General features: G+C 46.6%; 1 protein-coding gene across 6 annotated transcripts in view; it reads left to right on the top strand.

Annotated features, from left to right (window-relative positions):
• Nucleotides 1–22745, top strand: part of ATP7B (ATPase copper transporting beta) — a 77457-nt gene that overhangs the window by 1666 nt on the left and 53046 nt on the right. Inside the window, exon 1 of one of the 6 annotated variants that reach the window (XM_055426174.2) lies at nt 21220–22150. The exons of 1 other annotated variant lie outside the window; for it this stretch is intronic. In XM_055426174.2, the coding sequence (XP_055282149.2) occupies nt 21914–22150 (237 nt within the window). In that variant the 5' untranslated portion in view covers nt 21220–21913. Of the gene's footprint in view, nt 1–21219; nt 22151–22745 lie in introns of those variants that run through there. 4 more of the 6 variants (XM_055426176.2, XM_055426168.2, XM_055426175.2 and 1 more) reach the window with 4 other exon arrangements.

Consider the following 22745-nt stretch of genomic DNA (forward strand, 5'->3'; position numbering starts at 1 on the left):
GCAGTGGTGTTCACATATTTGTTATGTTAATGCATATCTATATCTCCAGAGAAATCTTTAGGTTCTTGTGTATGTGGTTTTAGAATATTTGTTAGTGTTAATCTCTTAGTTGTGTCCAGTTCTTTGTGACCCCATGGACTGACTGTAGACTGCCAGGCTCCTCTATCCATGGAATTCTTCAGGAGAGAATACTGGAGTAGGTGGCCATTCCCTTCTCCAGGGGGTCTTCCCCACCCAGGGATCTGAACCTGGGTCTCAGGTATTGCAGGAGGATTCTTCACCATCTGAGCCACCAGGGAAGGTTTTACCTAAAGGAGATCATGTAGAGTGTGTGTGTGTGAGTGTGTGTGTGTTTTACCTAAAGGAGATCATGTGTATGTGTGTGTGTGTGTGTGTGTTCCGGTGTAACAGTATATTTTGGAGATTGTTTCATGTTAGTACATAATTGTCTGTGTAACTTAGTTTCACCTCTGCACAGTATGGGTGCTCCATAGTGTATTTCTTCTTTTCCCATGGGTAGATATTCTCATTGCTTCTATTTTTTCTCTCTCACAAATCATGGATATTGTTGTACGTGATTTTTCATGCTGACCTTTGAGTATTTCTCTAGGATAGATACCTGTGTTTAGTCACTACAGTCATGTCCAACTCTCTACAATCCTATGGACTGTAGCCCCGCCCAAGGCTCCACTGTCCAAGAGATTCTCCAGGCAGGAATACTGGAGTGGGTTGCCATTTCCTCCTCCAGGGGATCTTCCTGACTCAGGGATTGAACTCAAGCCTCCTGCATCTCCTGCATTGCAGGCAGATTCTTTACTGCTGAGCCACCGGGAAGCCCAGGATAGACGCCTAGGCCAGGTTTGCTGATCTGAAGAGTAGACTGTGCCTTTCCTACAGATTGCTGAAATTCATTGGACAACATTGTTGCACTCCCTTTTGGGGTGAAATTCATCTAGGCCCTGGTTTTGTAGAAAGGAAGGAAAAATGGACTATGGATGGGCAGAGAGAGGCTGCTCAATAGTTGATTCTTACTGGGATGACTCTGCATTTAATGGAGAAGCAGGGAGAGGACCTGTGGGGGAGGGGCAACTCATAGAGAAGTTCAGTTCAGTTTAGTTCAGTCGCTCAGTAGAGAAGAGGAGACTTAAAACTCTTAGGGTGCCCTCACTCCTCTGTCCAGTAAAAAAAATCCTTATCATTCCAGATCAAGCTCCAGACCTGCCTCTTCTTGAAACTCTGTAACCGTCTCTGTTCATGCCATGCCTCGCCCTCTTCTGGATTCCATTGATAATGCTGGCAGCCAACATTACTGAGCTTCCTATGTGCTGAGCGCTGTTTAAGCACTTTCTCTTCCTCTCTGTACACGCTCATTTAATCCTCCCAAGACCTTTTGATGTAGGTATTTTCTCGTCTTCATTTATTTGACAGTTTTTTTCAGTACAAGCATACCTTAGAGATACTGTGGCTTCAGTTCCAGACCACCACAGTAAAGCAAAGCACAGGCTTTGTCTGGTTTCCCGGTACATATAAAAGTTGTGTTTACACCATGCTGTTGTCTGTAAAGAGGGCTAAACGCCAAAGAATTGATGCTTTTGAACTGTGGTGTTGGAGAAGACTCTTGAGAATCCCTTGGACTGCAAGGAGATCAAACCAGTCAATCCTAAAGAAAATCAGTCCTGAATATTCTTTGGAAGAATTGATGCTGAAGATCGCTTCTCGGCCTTTTGGCTAAGATCAAGTGAATTGATGCTGAAGCACCAATCTTTTGGCCACCTGATGCGAAGAGCTGACTCATTGGAAAAGACCCTGATGGTGGAAAAGATTGAGGGCAGGAGGAGAAGGGGACAAAGAGGATGAGATGGTTGGGTGGCATCACCAACTCAACGGACATGAGTTTGAGTGAGCTCTGGGAGATGGTGAGGGACAGGGATGTCTGGCATGCTGCAGTCCGTGGGGTCACAAAGAGTCGGACACGACTGAGCTACTGAACAACAACCAAGTGTACAATAGTGTTATGTCTAAAAAAATGTACACATCCTAATTTAAAAATAACTTGATTGCTAAAAAATGCTAACCATCATCTGAGCCTTCAATGAGTCATAACCTTTTTGCCAGTGGAACATCTTGCCAGTACCAGCTAAGAATTGTCGCTCGCCACATGATTCTACAAGCATGAAGTCACCAGCTCCTGAAACTGTTGCCCTTCAGCACACCCTGAAAAGGGTTCGGGTCAGAGATCAGGAATGAGGTACTCTGTGCTCTCAGAAAACTAGCAGAACAGGCCTTCAGGTACTTAGATACTTTCAGGAGATTTTATGAGATCCAAGATTTCTTGGATCTTCTCATACCTAGGAAAACACTAAAATCACTAGTAGGGACCTCTGCTCCATGTGACTGGCAGCAAGCAACCTTCTCGAAAGATGTGTGCTTAACTGCATGTATCCCCCTTCCCTAAAATCATATATATATACTGACTCCCCCCACTGTGCAGCAGTTCCTCAGAGCTATCTCACTGTAGGCCCACATGAAACTTAACTCACAATTCTCAGTCTGAGTTTGTTTTTTTTTTTTGGTCAATACCTCATCGTTAATGGATGCTGACCGATCAGGGTGGTGTTTGCTGAAGGTTGGGGGTGGCTGTGGCAATTTCTTAAAATAAGAAAACAGTGAAGTTTGCCATACTGATTGACTCTTCCTTTATAAACGATTTCTCTGTTTGATAACATTTTACCCACAGGAGAACTTCTTTCAAAATTGGAGTCAGTCCTCTCAAACCCTGCCATGACATTATCAACTAGTTTGATAAAGTTTATGTAACATTCTAAATCCTTTCTTCTCATTTCAGCAGGTCTTCACAGCATCTATACCAGGAGTAGATTCCATCTATGAGCAAACCATAGTCTCTGTTCATCCATAAGAAGCAGCTTCTCTTCCATGAAACTTTATCATAAGATTGCAGCAATTCAGTCATTTCTTCAGGCTCCCCTTTAATTATCCTGCGCTTGCTTTTCCCTGGTAGCTCAGCTGGTAAAGAATCCGCCTGCAATGCGGGAGACCTGGGTTCAATCCCTGTGTTGGGAAGATTCCCTGGAGAAGGGAAAGGCTACCCACTCCAGTATTCTGGCTGGGAGAATTCCATGGCTGTATAGTCCATGGGGTTGCAGAGTCAGACACTACTGAGTGACTTTCACTTACTCACGCTTGCTTTTCTACCACATCTGCAGTTACTTCCCTCATTAAAGTCTTGAACCCCTCAAAGTCATCCTTGAGGGTTGGAATCAATTTCTTCCAAATTCCTGATAATATTGGTATGTTGGCCTCTTCCCATGAGTCGTGTGTGTGTAGTTGCTCAGTCGTGTCTGACTGTTTGCGACCCCATGGACTATAGCTCACCAGGCTCCTCTGCCCATGGAATTCTCCAGGCAAGAATACTGGAATGGGTTGCCATTTCCTTCTCCAGGGGGTTGAACCCTGTCTACCCACATTATAGGCAGATTCATTGTTGTCTGAATCACCAGGGAAACTCATGAGTCCTGAATGTTCCTGAGAAGAGTAAACAAATAGTGTTATTCTGATGCTGAGAGGTGTGGTGAAGTACATGGATCAGGGGAGGGGCATTAGGATGACATGGAAGTGGAAGGCCTCTTTTAAGCAGGGGAGTTCTTCTTGGAGGAGGTGGCATTTGCATGGAGATCCAAATGATTCAGATTTGGGGGAAAGTGTTCTAGGTTGAAGAACCAGGGGGTGTCAAGCCTCTCAGTTAGGAGTGACCTGAATGTCCGAGGAGCAATAAGAAAGCCAGAGTGGCTGGAGCGGAGGGAGGTGGGGGAAGAGGTAGAACACGAGGTCAGTGTTTATCATCTTTACAGATGGGGAAACTGAGGAAGAGAGAAGTTAGATAGCTTGCTGGAAGTCCTGCAGCTGGTAAGGGACAAATCTGGGATTGAGTCTCAGCTTGGCCTTTCTTAATTTCTCAGATATGCATTTTCCTCCAAATTTACTTGACAGTTGGTCATATACCACTTGCCTTTGATCAAACTTTTCTTTGCAATATAGTTTTGAACAGAGCTTTCCTTTGCAACTCTGAGCTTCTTGAAAGTAGGTACCAGTTACAATCACTTAAAAACTACTCTGCACAGCACATAGTAGGTGCACCACAGTGGCTCTTGAATAAAAAATTGGACCATGATCCCCTCTTCTGATCTTCTATTCAGAGACCTCCCCGTGGGGCGGCAGTGACCCTTCCTGAATAGGAGGTGGCCCGTAACCTGGCCGTTGGCCTTCAGTCCATGAATACTGGAGCACCGTCTGTTCACTTGTGGGCGCCGAGCAGAGGGATGAAGAGATGAGCAGAGGTCTGCCCCGTGCTCTTGGAGCCAGCAGTCATAGGTGCTGGAGCAGAGGTGTCCTCACAGGGTAGGTTGCACAGATAAGGGTGACCGGCCTCTCCAGGGAGGGAGGGGTGCAGAAAGCACTCCGGAGGCAGTGGTGAGGTCTTGGAGGAGGAGTGGACATTGGCCGGACTCACAGTGGACTGGAAGGAAGGATGTTGCTGGTGGAGACTAGCATGTACAAAGGCCCAAGGACAGGACTGGAAGGATGCATTTGGGAGGCTGTGAGTAGCTTGGAAAGTGATTATGGAAGGCCCAGTTTTTCAGATCAGGAGTTCGGACTTTATGCCCAAGACTGGAGAGTTTGAGCATAGGACAACAGTCTTGAGACGCTCCTCAAGGGAGTGGAGCTGTTGGAACCTTGCTAGAGGCCTTGGACAATGACCAGCCCCATCCAGACCACAGGTGGCTGAAGAGCCTAAAGAGGAACTGGCAGACAGCTGTTTTGTCCCTTGTTTTGTGGAGTCTACACTCCTGAGGGTCCTAATGTCAGAGGCCGGTGGTTATCCTGACAGCCCCAACACAGAGCACATTTGGTACCATATTAACTGGGGAATATATTACAGGGTGTGAGCGTGCTGGCTTTATAAATGTGTTCTTATCTGGCATGCATTCTCTTCTCCATTGCAAGCACGGGGTTGGGCCAGTGACATGAGCACTGTTCACTGACAGCATAGCGTAGTTAGCGAGGACATACCCGAGATCAAGTGTGTGCAGTGTTACTTCTATCTGTAGAGTTGGGATCACTGCCGAGTGGAATTCTGAAATGTTTGTGACTTTTTTTTTTCTTAATTAGGTTAAAGGAGAAAATCTGAGCAGATCAAAGGTTGAAGAGATAAAAGTAGAGGGCAGAGCAGAGAGTGACTCTTTTATGGTGATGTAACTAACACTGCAAATAAGAGTTTTAAAACAACAGTAATTGTGAAATCCATGGTGCTTGAATCTCGTAGCAGCTTTGTTGAAAGCCCGGTTCCTTCCCAAACTAAAAGCCACCCCCAGCATCGGGCATTAGAAACATTTAAAATTCGTTGGGAAATTGCTATTATAAGAGTAATTTACCTCTATAACAAAAATCTGGAAAATAAAGACCAAAAGGGGCAATTTACTTCTATTCCTGCCACTCTCAGGGTTGTTTAAAAAAAAAAAATTCAACTGAGTAAAGATCTAATTGGTGGGGAATTCCCTGGTGTTCCAGTGGTTAAGATTCTGGGCTCCTAGTACAGAGGGCCTGGGTTCCATCCCTTGTCAGGGAAGTAGACCCCACATGCTGCAAACAGGAGTTCACATGCTGCAACTAAAACTCAGTGCAGCCAAATAAATTAACTTTTTAAAAAAGCTCTAATTGGCTTTATTTAATTATTCACGAATCAGTCAGCCCCTTATCTTCACAGAAAGAAAGGGGCTCCAAGGAGCTGTGCAAAGTGGAGGACGTATAGGCACAGGAGAGACAGGGCACGTTAGTTATTCTAGCAAAGAGATGATTGTTTCAGGTCAGGTCACCTTCCTAGTGGGGAAAGCAGGGGTCTGTCAGGCAGATTACCCGACTAGTGCTGCCCAGCTAGTTGCAGACTTGACTGGTTGAAGGTGTGATGTTCCCAGAAGAGACTGAAGGTGCAGTTAAGTCACATATTCTGTCTTGTTTGCGGATGTGGGGTTGAGCACAGGTGACTCCCTATGGGGTGTGTGGTTTCTTTTTTAACAGGATGACTGGCATAAGCCTGTTTGTAAACTTCCTTTGTTTGCTTTTGCTGCAGTAGCTGTTGGTTTTTAGAATTAAAACATAGAAGAGAACCGGCGTTTAGCATCTTTGTCGTATTTTATCCCAATCTCTTCTTCATTTTTTCCCCTCTTAACCCAGTGGTGCCAACATTACAGATATGCTTTTTAAAAACAGTTTGAAAAGCTGTCTATCAGTGGGTCTGTTGTTATTATTACCATTGTTGAGTCTCTGGCCTCTCTTTCTCTGTCCCGACGGACTCTTGGTTTAGTTTGAATAATTCTTTCACTGGTGTGCTGGACTTTCTTGTCCCTCCATCCTGTTGCTCCAGCATCAGCATACAAACTGCCCTCTCTTCTCCTCACCGGAGACACAGAATTGCCACGGAAATTCAGGCAACCACGAGGCCGGTGCCCCTGACAATTTGTTTCTAATCTCGATGGTGCCTGCAAATGCCTTTGTCTCATTGGTCAACCTGTGAGTCGCCCTTTCAAGCCTTCGCCGCCTGCAGCGAGCGCTCTGCTCAGCCTCTGTCTTCCGTTATCCTCTTCAAACGACCTCACTTCTTGCCTGGAGAAGACTTGAGACCACTGCGCGTGATTTTCTTCAACTTTCTGCCTGTCTCTTTGCACCTTCTCTCCAACTTTTGTGTAGATCTCCAGTCTGTTTTCACTTGCCCACCCCTCGTCTCAGGAAGCCCACCTTCATTTCAAGGTCCTCTCATCTTCCTTCCTCTCTGCTGGTTCTGGAGCCTTTATTGGTCTGATCCGGTCTTGTTCTGTCTTCTCTTTGCCTCTAGTCTTTCCCTCTCTCTGCAGGCTTTTCTCCTTCAGCCTTGAAAGTCGTCCGTCTGCCTTCACCCTCAAGTCTCCTTGTCTCCCACTGGCTGTTGTACCGCTTCTCTCTCTCCTCTTCCTCAGCCTTTGAGGAAGAGTCCCCTGTACTTGTTTGTTTCCATGCCTCCACTCACTTTAACATCTTCCCTTTATTATTATGTTTGTTGAATATAAAAGACGTTGATATATAAAGGTACACACATTCGTAGAGAGTCATGAAGCATAATAAACTAGAGAACACCTGGCCCAAGAAGAGGAGAATTATCAGTGCCGTGGCTTCTTGGCATTGAGGGAACTCAGCTATTCCCTTCTTGTCTTCTTGTGTCATCCGGAGAAATACCCACTATAGAGGTAACTACCATCCTCAAGTTTGTGTTTGTTCTAACCCAGCCTTATTTATTTATTTTTTTTGGTGTGTGTCTTATCACATATATGAATGCCTGAATGATATATTATTTAGATTTTTGCTTGTTTCTGAGCTTTGCGAAAACGATATTAAAGTGTGTTTAGTTTTCTGAGATTAGCTTGTCTCGGTAGAACACTGTTTCCAAGATCCACGGCGGTGCAGAGTGCAGTTGGAAAGATAGCTCAGTTTATCCATTCTCCTTGAAAGACTTCGTGAGCTTTGTAGGTTTCTGCAGTCTCTCCACTTCTATTGCCTCACCATGCTCCCGAAACCTTTTTTGCTTAGGCTTCCATGAATGTCAAAGGCTTATCCTCTCTAATTCTTATTTTAATGGTCTCTCTACTACATTAAAAAAAAAAAAAACACCTTGATTGAGATATGATTCACATACCATGAAATTCCCAGGTATGTGCAAACATCTTCACAATCAGTTTGGGTACATTTTCATCACCTGAGAAAGACATCCTGCCCACGCTGGCTATCACCCCCTCATCTTCCCACAACCCCTGTGCCTGAGCAACCTCTGCTCTACTTTCTGTCTCTATAGATTTTCCTATTGCGAACATTTTGTATTGATGGAGTCTTTGTCTTTTTCCTGATCTTAGGGGGAAAGCTTTCAGCCTTTCACCATGAAGTAGGATGTTAGCTGTGGGTTTTCGTGCTCTTTATCAGGTTGAGGAAGTTCCCTTCACTTCCTAATTTCTTGAGTGTTTTTATATGAAAAGATTTTGGATTTGGGCAGATGTTTTCTCAGTGTCTATTGAGGTGACCATGTGTCTTTTACTTTTTATTCTGTTGATATGATGTATTGTTGTTTGGTCGCTAAGTTGTGTCCGACTCTGCAACCCCATGGACTGTAGCCCGCCAGGCTCCTTGGTCCAAGGAACTTCCTAGGCAAGAACACTGGAGTGGGTTGCCATTTCCTGCTCCAAATGGTGTATTACATTAATTCATTTCTGAACATTAAGCCAAACTTGGATTCCTAGGACAAATCCTACTTGGTCATGGCATGTAGCCCTTTTAAATGTGTTGCTGGATTTGGTTATGTACTATTTCGTACAGGAATTTTGTGTCCATATTCATGAGAGATACTGGATTGTTTTTCTCATTTCTCTTGTTTTCTCATGATGTCTTTTCTGGTTTTTATATCAGGGTAATACTGGTCTGCCAGGGTCCAGCCTCGGCAGAGTCCAGGGATACCCTCAGGATGAGCAGTGTCGGCAAAGAAAAGATAGCGAGTCAAGTCTTGATTGGGTGCAGAATCAAGACTATTTTTTCTACATCAGTGCTTATATACCCTAAAACCAATAGTTCTAAAGAGGGAGGAGGGATTGTCTTGATAAGATTATGCCAGGAATGCAGTCATAAACCATCTTCCAGAACAGTCAGTACCTTCATGCATAACTCTTCAGTTCAGTTCAGTCGCTCAGTCGTGTCCAACTCTTCGCGACCCCATGAATCACAGCACGCCAGGCCTCCCTGTCCATCATCAACTCCCGGAGTTCACATTAAACAACTCAGATGGGCTCTTAAGACATCAGGGCCACAAGGCATGAAAAACGACTTTATTGGGTAGCAGTTCAGTTCAGTTCAGTTCCGTTCAGTTGCTCAGTCGTATCCGACTCTTTGCAACCCCATGAATCACAGCACGCCAGGCCTCCCTGTCCATCACCAACTCCTGGAGTTCACTCAAACTCATGTCATCGAGTCGGTGATGCCATCCAGCCATCTCATTCTCTGTCGTCCCCTTCTCCTCCCGCCCCCAGTCAAAGCTATTAACAAGCCTTATCTTGGGACCCTCAGTCCTGGGTAGCATGGAATCTGGTTTTGGGCTCTACCCCCAAACATCTGCAGAGACATACTATATGTTTACTTATTCTGTTATCTGCTTTTATCTCTATGTTTACTCCTAGTGTACTCCCAGGCACACCATAGACAGGGGGCAGGGAAACATAGCAGCAAATACTGGTATGTGACCTTGAGGGCCAAGGGTCTCATGAGCTCCCTCCAGACCTCACTCTAAGGGGGTGAAGGGCTCTGTATCTGTTTTTGCTTGTGGAGTGTTTAGGCCTATTGTTAGCAGACTTAGTTTTATGCCAGGGGCGCTTTGTGCAGTCGTGAGCATTCCAAATTCTAAATTGACATTTATAGCCCCAGAAGGGGTAGAATGTTCTGTGTAAAAATATTTTCCTCATCCCTGGCCTGTTTATAGGGACCCATGCACCCCCAGGGACTGTATCACTGCCATGCAAAGGTTTCAAGGGGGATTTTTGAGCAGGAGTCAGAAGAATTCTTAGAAAGCATAGAGGACTACCGAGCATTAGAAGAAGAAAAGACGGAGGCCCGGGAGTAGATGATGGGGCGGCCCCGAGAAATCCCCGGAGGTCTGGACAGCCTTTTGTGCCAGCTTCTCAAGCCAAGACCTTGTCATGGGCAGGGTCTCTCTTGCTGGCTCCCGACATTGGTCTCAGAATGAGTTGAGAAGTGCTCCCTTCTTACAAATGTTTGATAGAATTCAATGTTGAAGCTGTCTGAGCTTGAGCTTTCTTTTGGACGAAATTTTTTTATTATTACTAATTGACTATCTTGTTACAGGTTGGTTCAGAGTATCTATTTCTTGAGTCAGTTTTGGTAGTTTGTGTATTCTAAGGAATTTGTCCATTTCATTTAAGGTATCTAATTTGTTGGTATATAGCTGTTCTTGGTGAAAAAGCTGGCTTGAAACTCAGTATTAAAAAAACTAAGATCACGGTATCTGGTCTCACCACTCCATGGCAAATAGAAGGGGAAAAAGTAAAAGCAGTGACAGATTTTCATTCCTTGGGCTCCAGAATCACTGTGGATGGTGACTGCAGCCATGAAATTAAAAGATGCTTGCTTCTTGGAAGGAAAGCTATGACAAACCTAGACAGTGTATTGAAAAGTAGAGACAGCACTTTGCCGACAATATAGTCAATGGTTTTTCTAGTGGTCATGTATGGATGTGGGAGTTGAACCACAAAGAAGGCTGAGTGCTGAAGAATTGATGCTTTTGAACTGTGGTGTTGGGAAAACTCTTGAGCATCCCTTGGAGTGCAAGGAGATCCAAACAGTCATTGGAAGGACTGATGCTGAAGCTCCCATCCTTTGGCCACCTGATGCAAAGAACTGATTCATTGGAAAAGACCCTGATGCTGGGAAAGATTGAGGGCAGGAGAAGGGGACAACAGAGAGATGGTTAGATAGCATCACTGACTCAATGGCCATGAGTTAGAGCAAACTCTGGGAGATAGTGAAGGCCAGAAGAGCCTCACGTGCCACAGTCATGGGACTGCAAAGAGTCGAACACAACTTAGTGACTGAACAGCAACAAAAAGTTGTTTCTTGGTGTTCCTTTATAATCTTTATTTCTGTGAGGTAAGTAATAATCACCTTTCATTTCCAATTCTAATAATTTTAGTCTTCTGTCTTTTTTTCATAGATCATTCTAGCTAAAGGTTTGTCAATTTTGTTGGCCTTTTCAAAGAGTCACTTTTTGGTTTTGACAATTTCCTCTATTTTTCTATTCTGTCTTTTGCTATTCCACTCTAATCTTTTTAATTTTCTTTAGAGTGTGTTGAATTGTGTTCTCTAATAGATATGCTGAAGTCTTGAGTCCTGGTACCTGTGAATGTGATATTCCATGGAAATAGGATCTTCTGCAGATCTAATCAGTTAAATTAAAATGAGGTCCTACTGCATTATGTGTGTGTGTGCTTAGTCACTCAGTCGTGTCCGACTCTTTGTGACTCCACAGACTGTAGCCTGCCAGGCTCCTCTATCCATGGCATTCTCCAGGCAAGAATACTGCAGTGGGTTGCCATTTCCTTTTCCAGGGTATCTTCCCAACCTGGGATCGAACCCACGTCTCCTCCTTTTCAGGCAGATTCCTTACCATCTGAGCCACCAGGGAGGCCCCCCTACTGCATTATAGTGGGCCCTGAGTCCAGTCACTGATGTTGGTAGAAGGACACCGTGTGAAGACACAGAGAAGAGGAAGCCATGTGGTTACAGAGACGGATTGGAGTGATGCTTCCATAAACCAAGAAACGCTAAAGCTTGCCAGCGCCCACCAGGAGATAGGAGAGGAATGTGGAAGAGATTCTTCTTCAGAGTCCCAAAAAGGAAAATCTTGACTTCTAGCCTTGAGAGCTGTGAGCGATTACATTTCTAATACTCAGTGTATGGTATTTTGTTACCTCATAGGACACTCCCTTCTGCTTGCTTTAGGTTTCGTCTTTCTTTTACAGTATCTTAGGCAGAAATTTAGATTATTGATTTGACATCCCTCTTTCTTAATGGAGACATTCACAGCTGTAAGTTTCTCTCTAAGCACTGCCTTACCTGTATCCCTTAAGTTTTGTCTTATCATGTGTCGTGTCTTCATTTTCATTTATCTCGAAATATTTCCTAATCTCCTGTTGATTTCTTCTTTGACCCTTTGGTTATTTCGGAGTGTGTTGTTTAATTTCCATGTATTTGTAAATGTCCCCAAATTCTTTCTGTTATTGGTTGCTGATTCCATTGTTGTCAGAGATCATACTTTGTGTTATTTCTGTTATTTTAAGTGAACTGAGGTTTGTTTTATGGCCTAGCATGTGGTGAAGCCTAGAGAATGTTCCATGTGTACCTGAAAAGAATGAATATTAGACTGTTGTTGGGAGGAGGGTTCTGTAGATATGTTAGTTGTTCATGTTTCCTCTCTTGTGAGTCTGATACCAATTTCAGTGTGTGTTTTTTTCCTCCTACACCAAGCAATTCTCGGGCACCAGTGGCTGTCCTTTAGTTTAATGCATTTGTGATAGTGTCTGTCTGGAGAGAGCATCAGCGCCCATGGGTTAAGGGCTCAGTCCTGCAAGACTGGCCTCTGTGGCCTTCCACTTCAGATACCAGTCACAAGTCCAAGTTGTCACCTGTGCTTCTTTGGGTTTCATTTGCTAAGGGGGCCCACAACTCAGAAACATTTATCTACTAGATTAGCAGTGTGTTACAAAAGGATACAATTCAGGAACTGCGGGAAGACAGAGATGCATTTGGCAAATTATGTGGGAAGGGCCACAGAGCTTCCATGGTCTCTGGTCACGCCATTCTCCCCAAGTTTTCACATGGTCACCAGCCTGGAAAGTCTAGAAAACCAGTCCTCTGGGGTTGTTATGGAGGCAAGAATGATTAAATCATTGGCTGTCAGTGGTTAAACTTGATCTCCAGCCACTCTATCCTCCCTAGAGTGTTGGGTGGGACTAAATGTTTGAACCCTGTAATCACCTCTTGGCTCCCCTGGCAACCAGCCCCTATCCTTGGGTCTTTTAGAAATCACCTCGTTAGCTGTGACAAAAGACACCTTTATCATTTTTCTAGCACTCTGCAAATTCCAAGAGTTTTAGGATCTCTGTGCCAGAAAGGGAATGGGACCAAATACATATGTCTTATTATAAGATGACAGTATCACATATTTTCTGCTTGATTGTCTGCCTAGTTTTTTGGTCCATTATTAACAGTGGATATTGAAGTATCCAGCTGATACTGTTGAATTATCTTTCTTTCCATTTCTGTCAGTTCTTGGTTCATCGATATTTGTATTCTGTTATTAGATGCATATGTTTATGACTTTTCTATCTTCCTGGCGGATTGACTTTTATCATTATAAAATATCCCTTTGTTTCTGATAGCAGTCTTTGCTTTAAAGTCTATCTTGCTTGATACTGGGCTTCCCAGGTGGTGCAGTGGTAAAGAATCTACCTGCCAATGCAGGAGACACAGGAGACTCGGGTTTGAGCCCTGGGTTTGGAAGATCCCCCGGAGAAGAAAATGGCAACCCACTCCAGTATTCTTGACTGGAGAATCCCATGGACAGAGGAGCCTGGCACGACTATAGTCCATGGGATCGCAGAGAGTCAGACATGCCTGAGCAGGAGCACGAGTATTAGGCAGCATCTCACCCAGCACTGGCAGGGCCCTCCAGCTCAGTTCAGTCACTCAGTCGTGTCTGATTCTCTGCGACCCCATGAATCACAGCAAGCCAGGCCTCCCTGTCCATCACCAACTCCCGAAGTTCACTCATACTCATGTCCATTGAGTCAGTGATGCCATCCAGCCATCTCATTCTCTGCTGTCCCCGTCTCCTCCTGCCTCCAATCCCTCCTAGCATCAGACTCTTTTCCAGTGAGTCAACTCGTCGCATGAGGTGGCCAAAGTATTGGAGTTTCAGCTTTAGCATCAGTCCTTCCAATGAACACCCAGGATTGATCTCCTTTAGAATGGACTGGTTGGATCTCCTTTCAGTCCAAGGGACTCTCAAGAGTCTTCTCCAACACCACAGTTCAAAAGCATCAATTCTTCGGCGCTCAGCTTTCTTCACAGTCCAACTCTCACATCCATTCATGACCACTGGAAAAACCATAGCCTTGACTAGACGGACCTTGGTTGGCAAAGTAATGTCTCTGCTTTTTAATATGCTATCTAGGCTGTATAGCCTTGGAGAAGGAAATGGCAACCCACTCCAGTGTTCTTGCCTGGAGAATCCCAGGGACGGGGGAGCCTGGTGGGCTTCCGTCTATGGGGTCACACAGAGTCGGACACGACTGAAGTGACTCAGCAGCAGGCTGTATACATATATCCCCTCCCTCTTGAGCCTTCTTCCCACAGAAGGTTGTCTGTTCTGGGTTGTCACAGAGCACCGAGCTGAGCTCCCTGTGCTGTACAGCAGCTTCCCACTACCTATTTTACACATGGTCGTGTATGTCTGTTTGTCCCAATCTCCCGATTCATTCCACCCTCCCTCCTCCCCCAGCATCGTCCACAGGGACATCAGTTCTGTCACTTGTCTACCTCTTTGTCTCTGCTCCTGTGCAGGGAACCCGCTGTTTATCTTGCAGGTGACCTCACTAATTTTGATTAGGAAATTTCAGATTGGCTCTTTTATAGGTCACCTTTTTGAGAGGGGTTGAAACTACAATTAAGCCTTGATTTGCAGGAATCGGGGGCAAATGACTGCATTGGGCACTTGTTATTTCTTTCTAACAGCAATACCCGAGCTTAGACTGCTGGCTTGGAGGGAAAAGGAATGGGTGAGGGAGAGAGCCAGCTTTGCATGGGGCACTTTCTGAATGTTGACTGTCTGAAAGTTTAGCAGTCGGTGTTTGGTAGCAAGCAAATAAAGTAAGCCGTTTTTAGTACTCTCTGTAAGTCATTCAACAAATAGTTACTAAGAAACTTTAAAATAGACGCACTGTTTTTTTGTGCTGGGAATACAGTGCTGAGTGAAGAAAACAGACAATTCCCACCCTTGTGAAACTTACATCCTAACTAGGGAGACAAGTAAACAAGTCAGTAAAATATATGTTGTTATATCAGGCAGTAGTTGAGTCCTCTGCAGAAAAATAAGTAGCAAAGGACCATAGGAATATTTGAAATTGTACCCAAGGGAAATGGGGAAGCCCCAGAGAAGGTGACCTTTGAGCAGGGACGTTAGAAGGTGAGGACATGAGTCATCTGGATGCAGGCTCTTGGGGTTGGGCTTCCCTGGTAGCTGAGCTGGTGAAGAGTCCACCTGCAGTGCAGGAGACCCTGGTTCAATTCCTGGGTCAGGAAGATCCGCTGGAGAAGGGATAGGCTACCCACTCCAGTATTCTTGGGCTTCCCTGGTGGCTCAGCTGGTAAAGAATCAGCCTGCAGTGTGGGAGATGTGGGTTCGATCCTAGGTCGGGAAGATCCCCTGGAGATGGGCATGGCAACCCACTCCAGTATTCTTCCCTGGAGAATCTCATGGACAGAGAAGCCTGGCAAGCCATAGTCCATGGGATTGCAAAGAGTCGGACACGACTGCGAGACTAAGCACAGCACAGCACATTTGTAAGCTGAGAGCAGCAGTCAGGGACAAAGGCTCTGGGCAGGAGCCGGCCTTGCTTTGTTCCAGGACCAGCCACATCTCAAAACTGGTCTTGGCTGAGGAGAGAGGGGTGTGAGGATAGGCTGACTGTAAGGATTTTATGTTTCTCCTTTCTTGTAAATACATAGAAACCCCCTGCAGGACTTTTAGGGGAACCTCATCAAGGGAATGGCAACCCACTCCATTAGTCTTGCATGGAGAATGCCTGACAGAGGAGCCTGGCGGGCTATAGTATCGCAAAGAGTTGGACATGACTGAAGTAGCAGCATCATCTGTTATCCCCTTTAAGAAGATTCCTCTGGTGTTTGTTTTGTGAATAGACTTTAGGAGGTAAGAGGAGAGACCAAGAGGTCCCTACGATCATATTAATAATGCAGGTGAGATGTGCTGGTTGCCTGGACCGTGTTGTCATGGGGGTGCTGAGAAGTGGTTGGATGCTGGATGTATTTGAGATAGAATCGACAGGATATGTGAGTTTGAAAGGAAGAGATGATACTCAGCAAGGATGAATCCGAGATTTTTTTTCCTGGGTGAGTGGAAGGAAGAGTTGCCTTTTACTAAGGTGGGAAGGACTGGAAGAAGCAGGGAGGAGGCTTGAGAACTAAAAAAAATGCGACCCACAAGAGCACCGAATTTCAGTGTTACTCAGGGACCATATTGAATTCTGTAGACCAGGAGACAGTCTCTAGATTGCTCTGAGAAACTGTTACAAAGAGGCAAGGGAAGAGCCAGGGTATATGTATGAATTTTTTGCTGGGGAAACATGGAATCAAACATAGAAAGATCACAGCATATCACAAAGAACAGATTTTTCAAGTTAATGATTTTAGTGCTTTCCCTTGTCTGAGATGTTGCACGAATCTAGAATTCCCAGGTGGCGCTAGTGGTAAAGAATCTGCCTGCCAGTGCAGGAGATGTAAGAGCTGTGGGTTCCATCCCTGGGTCAGGAAGATCCCCTGGAGGGGAGGGCATGGCAACTCACTCCAGTGTTCTTGCCTGGAGAATCCCATGGACAGAGGAGCCTGGAGGGCTGTAGTCCATGGGATCACAAAGAACCGGACATGACTGGAGAGACTTAGCACACAGGGGGTCATCGAAATTTTTCCCTAGATGTGCATCTTAACTATCTCAGGGCCAAAGCACGGAATGTTTCCTGTTTTTCTCCATTCTGAATTCCCGGTAGTGTGCTCTCTTGAGAAGCTTTGCAGCTGCAGTGGCTGATGGCTTGATCCCTGTTGAACTGGAATGGCAGGTGACATTTTTTTCTGTTTAGACAGCTCAGTTTTAGACAAGTTAGCATTTGAGTGCATATGAAATATCCAACAGGAACAACTGGTTAAGCTTTTAGGTCCATACGTGTGTAGTTTGGGAGTTACTGGCTACAGGTGGTATTTCTACTGTGCTAAATGAAATCACCAAGTAGTATAGACAGGGAAGGGATCCAAGGTCTGAGCTGGGAGCCACTCCAGCCCTCAGAGGTTTGAGGACCAGTCTCATATGAAGAACTCTGCAGAGGAGTTGCCAGTGGGTAGGAGGAAAACCAGGAGCTATGGGTACCTGGTGACTGACCTTGGGGACAGTGAGAAGAGTTGTTTGGTCGCTCAGTTGTGTCCAGCTCTTTGCGACCCCATGGATTGCAGCACACCAGGCTTCCCTGTTCTTCACTGTCTCCCTGAGTTTGCTCAAACTGATTTCCATTGAGTTGGTGATGCCATCCAACCATCTCATCCTCTGTCGTCCCCTTCTCCTCCTGCCCTCAATCTTTCCCAGCATCAGGGTCTTTTCCAAAGAGTCGGCTCTTTGCATCAGGTGGCCAAAGGATTGGCTTCAGTGTCAGTCCTTCCAATGAATATTCAGGGTTGATTTCCTTTAGGATTGACTGGAGGGAAGGCTCTAATCAGGTGGGTGGGTGGTTGAGATGTTTGCAAGTTCTATTCCGATCCTTTGTTTTGGGAAGCAGGAGTGGGCTTATCCTTGGGGGTGGAGGGTGCAGGGTGGGCTGGAGGTCTGAGAAGCAGGGAGGAGAGTGAGGAAGGGGAGGACCAGGGAGATGGAGGTGGACTGCTGGGTGCACCGAGGCTTCTCCAGGTTAGTGGTCAGGAATCAGAGCGTGGCCAGGCAGCCTGGTGTGTTGTATATCATCCTTGTTCAGCTCCAAGGAGACGGACCTGGAGTCAGTGGGACCTTAGAGGTGAGCAGCATTGGCCCCAGATAAGGAGGGCAGCCAAGCAAGTTGAAGGTACATGTGACTAAATGTGGAGTCGAAAGATTGGCTTTGACTCTTTGATATCATCTCAGTGTTTCTCTTTTGGGCTCCGTCCAGTCTCTTCATAGAACTGCTGTGATTTTTTTCGCTCTGGGCTGTTCAGACACATGCAGTTTTGTTGAAGAGCACTCCCTCCAGTGAGCTTTGAGGTGGTGTTTTGTGGGTTTTGTTTCATATCCTGCTCATGTGCTAAGTCCCTTCAGTCCTGTCTGACTCTTTGGGACCCTGTAGACTCCTCTGTCCATAGACCACGAGGCTCCTCTGTCCATGGGATCCTCTAGGCAAGAATACTGGAGTGGGTTGCCGTGCTCTCCTCCAGGGGATCTTCCTGACCCAGGGATCAAACCCGCATCTCCTGCATTGGCAGGTGGGTTCTTTATCATGAAGAACTCCCTGGGAAGTCCTGCACATAAGCTAGCATAAAAGTAACGCAGTGCTGTTTCAGTCTGGGAATGGCCCGTTCCCTGGAAATGGGGGGGTGAGGAGCCGACACCTCACCCTTTGCAAGTCCTCCTTCACCCCCAGCTCCTCAAGTTGGAGTGTTTCTTTCTACTTGAGTGCTGTCTGCTCTCCTAACTTGCTGATAAACCCCTGAGGGCAGAAAGTATCTCTACCTTCCTTTGCATGAAGCACTGAAATGTCTGGTGTGGACTCACCTTCCTGTGTTCCTGTTCGGCTTCTGCCGTGTATGGGAAACTTCCAGGCCGCTGATTCCCAGTGTGCAGCTTAGTGTCAGGTTCTGTCCTGTTCCATCAGAACCTAGGATCTCGGCTCCTCTGCCAGCCTTGGGAGGACTGGCCCAGGGTTCTTTCTGAGAAACCTCCCCTGGGTGGAGCTGGTAACCTTGGTGAGGGCTGAAATAGGTGAGCCAGAAGCACCTCCTCCAAGCGGGGTCCTTTGTCCCAGAGGATCACGGAAACACGAGCTGCCCATCTGCCTGTGGGCCCAGGCCTCTCATAAAAATAGGCTTGTTTGGACACCAAGGGGTTTTCCTTTTTATACAGAAAAGAGATGCATTCTTGAATATAACTAAATTTATTCATTTTTAATTGAAGGATAATTGCTTTACAATATTGGGTTGGTTTCTGCCACACATCTACATGAAACAGCCATAGGTAGACCTATGTCCCCTCCCTCTTTTTGTAAAGTTGCCGATAAAATTCGTACAGGCGTGAGGCTAAAAATATTTTAGTGCAGGGAGCCACCTGAAGACCGGTGATTCTAGATGGAGTAGGCAGGAGTTTGAAGGAGAATGCTGATGGAGTGAAGGCGGGAGGAGAAGGGGACGATAGAGGATGAGATGGCTGGATGGCATCATTGACTCGATGGACATGAGTTTGAGTGAACTCCGGTAGTTGGGGGTGGACAGGGAGGCCTGGCGTGCTGCAGTCCATGGGGTCGCAAAGAGTCGGACACAACTGAGCGACTGAACTGAACTGAACTGAACTGAACTGAATGGAGTTTGCCTTTGTATCGTGACGAGGGGAACAAAAAACACCATGACATTCCAGGTACAGAGCACATTCCCATCTGTCTGTAGTCCGGCTCAGTTCACTTCAGTCGCTCAGTCATGTCTGATTCTTTGCGACCCCAAGGATTGCAGCACGCAGTCCAGATCAGTATTTATTTAACAGCTGATGTTATGTTATATATTTGACACCTGATGTTAATATGTAGTCCAGCTCAGCATTTATTTAACATCTGATGTTTGTTCATCACCTTCTTACATCTGTGGGCAGATAAGACATTAGGACCTTATCTTCCAGGAGCTTACATGTTTCCTGGGGCTGAGTGCATGCTTGGCCAAGTACTGACTTAGCTGAGAGCAATTTCAGTGTTGGGAGCAGACTGGTTCCCCAGTAATACCTTCCAGGTCTGTGGTGTTGGCTTCAGTGATACTGGAACTCAGATAAGGGAGAGCCCCAGGCTGGGCGGAGGCGACTCCCCTGAGAGGCAGGACTTAAAGGCTAAGGAGGATTAGATGGGGAGCGGGGTAGACTGAGGGCTCAGGTGTGAGGAAGGAGGAGGTACCAGAAAGAGGATTTTGGATTTGATTCTCTAGGCTGGGAGCATGGCTCGTGTCCCGGCAGTTTCGCCGGTCCCTTAGAATATCTGGGAACCATGAGGGTGAATGAGGGTGAATCCAATCATTCCCATCCCCAGAATTGCCCTCTCCTGCCCCACCCAGTTCCCTCTCCTCTCTGCCAAACTGGAAATGGTGACATCAGGTCCCCTCTTGTGTCCGCTGCTGTGATTTCTTGATGATGGAGCCCGAGGGCCTTCTCTGCTGTTAATCCCGCTCTGCTGTTCATTTTCTCTGCTCCTTGTAACCCGGCAATCCCCACCCCCACCTCTGAGTCCTCAGGCCTGCCCAGACTGTTTCTAAATCTCAGAATGTAGCCATGTAAGTCCTCCGCTTCAAAACTGGTGTTCTCCACCGTCCACAGGACAAAGTCTAAACTTCCTACCTTTGCAGCCCAATCTGGCCGAGCCTCCTTCTTCTGGCTGTGTTCTGGGTCTGAGTGACCATTTAGGAGAAGGAAAATGATTTTACAGTAAAGTATTTCAGATTTCCCGTAAGCTCATGGTGCTAACAGGATGGACTATTAAGAAGCACTTGGGACATACGAGGCTGACAACTGTTCATAGCTACAGCACAGAAGCAGATTATGGTCCCATATCACCAAGGAAAAGTTCAGCTATGAGTAGTAACTCATATTTGAAAAAATAACAGAAAGATAAATGACCTTTGGGGAGAATTTTCACCCAAAATGGTAAACAAAAAAACACACAACCTTTTAAAATCTGGTGCTCAAAGAGATGGATGGAAATCCATTTACAGTGCCCAGTAGAGGAAATGTGAAGGGGTGGGCAGGCATATATGGCTCCTGACAGATCCTATCTGGAAACACGGAAGCCACAGGTAAGGAAGCAGGATTTGGGTGATCACAGACCCACCAGGCTCATCTGCACAGACTCCTGTGTGACTTTGGGGCCCGAGGCCCTTGGCATCAAGCGTGCCCTTCCTTGCTGGCGCTCTGATTTAAATGGCATTTCTTGGAGGTCAAGTTGAATGCTTTCTCGAGCACATGGGAGATAAGAAGCCAACCCAGACGCAGCTGGGAATTGACCGCCTTGAGTACGTTTCAGAAATGGAAGCAAGCAAGTAGTTAAACCTCAGAGGACTGAACGAGAGCAGAAGCAGAAGGAAGAATCTCAGTCTGGAGTTCCTGTGGGTAGCGATGGCGGTTTTAACGAGGGAGGAGGGGTGATTGTAGGCAACCCATAAAGAGGCAGAGTCCTCAGTGACCTTGAGCCGATGGGGTTGTGTTTCCAAATGCCCTCATGGGGTGCAGGCCCCTGTGACCCCCTTTTCCTCCCGAGGGTACATACAGCAGGAGGAGTGGATTAAGCCAGGGCCCAGCATTTTACCAAACCGACTGGAATCCGTCCTCAGCGTGGACACTCCGCACGTACTTGTGGCAGGAGGTGTTGCCAGGATTAGTGGCTGGCAGAGCTGTTCCTCCCTGAGGTCACCTCCTTCCTGTCTCTGGGCGGGGGGAGTGGGGGGTGAGGGGTGGGAAGGGAAGCAGGGCCGCCCAACAGAGCGGGAGGCCACCCAGATTACCCCACTGTCCTGTATGTCTTTCTCTTAATCCTCCTGAGGAACAGCGGGTAGCCTGAGACGCCTGAATTGTGTCTTAGTTCCCAGCTGTTCTGCCCCGTATGAAATACGGATGAGCCCTGTTCCCGGTGAGTTCCTGCAGTCAGCTCGTCCAGAAACCAAGCCGTTGGTCCCAGGGAGAACAAAGCTGCAGGAAGCATGGAATTCTCTTACACCTTCTTGAAAATGCAAGTCACGTGGCCCGGAAAATACTTTTCTCCCCTAGTGATCTGCACCCCGGAGCTGTGGAAGAGGCAGCTGAAGTTATTCCAAGAAAGCGCTCTGAGTTTGGCAATAAAAGGAAGTGACATTTCGCCCCTGCCTCCGGGCTGGACTCCTGGGAGCGCACGGGAGGAAACGGCTGGGTGTAGGGAGATCACTCCTGGCACTGGGCCCCCGTACATGCAGCCCTGGCACGCATTGGGCCGTGTGCAAAGATCCCCAGTGCCGAATGCAATGTGATGAATAAGAGGATGCCAATTGGTTTGAGTGGAGTAGATCAACAAGAGCAAATATACATACAGCGGTGTGCAGCCTTCCCGAGTTCCTGGAGGCTTGGCTGGCAGCCGCTCCTGGGCTGGCCCAGGGGCAGAGGGGAACCTGCCTGACTTGACACAGCAGGTGCCTCCCCTCTGCTGATTAGGAGGACGCTTTTGGAGTATTTTCTTGTGACACGATCAAATAACCCAGAGAAGGTGAACTCCGAGGTAAAGGCGTGAACGTGGCGATGGAGAAAGCTGGGGACCAGACGCCCGGGAACCCCGAGCCATCCTCCCTGGCGACTCTGGGTGACCCACAGGTGACTCTGCTGTCTGTCCACAAACGGTGGTCCTTCAAGAGGAGCCCTGGGACTGGGGGCTCCAGCAGGCCTGTGATTTCAGAGGAGAATTGCCCTCCCCTATCAGAGGAAGGAGAATTTTCACAGAAGGTTTTGAATGGATCAGAAGAGATCAGTTCCAAGCAGGTGAGTGGTGTCGAAGAAGGGCTGACAAGCCAGGAGGGCGTCTTATAAAAATTCCAGGTTATAGATGGAGGTTTCCTGCTTGTCTTACATCAGAGGGGCCAGTGGAGTGGCTCTGGGGTATGGAGTGAGCCAGGAGCCCAGGAGAACTTTCCACGGTGGATAAATCTTGGGTTTTGTTTCTTCTTACTTTCAGGATTTTTTTTAAGCCTCTGTGGTGAACAAGTTTCTCAAAATGCAAATCAGACAAAAATGGATCTTCTCCCTCTTTTTATTTTTAAACTGTGTACCTTCTTGTGTTAATCTTCACATTTCAACTAAATAAGCATTTTGAAAATGTTGCTACCAAGTGAACCTGCTCTTAAACAAATGAAAGGTTTGTTAACCCAAACGTCAGGTCACATTCAAAATCAGGGCAGTGTAACTAATGTTTTGTAAAAATGGTGCTTCAGTGGTATTTCCAGGTGGCACAGGTGGTCTGTGTGGGGTTCTTTTCACGGCCATGAGTAGGTAGGAAAGAAATACTACTACTTAGACATAAAGGGGGAGAAGGAAATGGCAACCCACTCCAGTGTTCTTGCCTGGAGAATCCCAGGGA

This window comes from Moschus berezovskii, chromosome 13 (assembly GCF_049115385.1).
Source record: "Moschus berezovskii isolate FMDL1 chromosome 13, NW_MosBer_1.0, whole genome shotgun sequence".
Lineage (NCBI taxonomy): Eukaryota > Metazoa > Chordata > Mammalia > Artiodactyla > Moschidae > Moschus > Moschus berezovskii.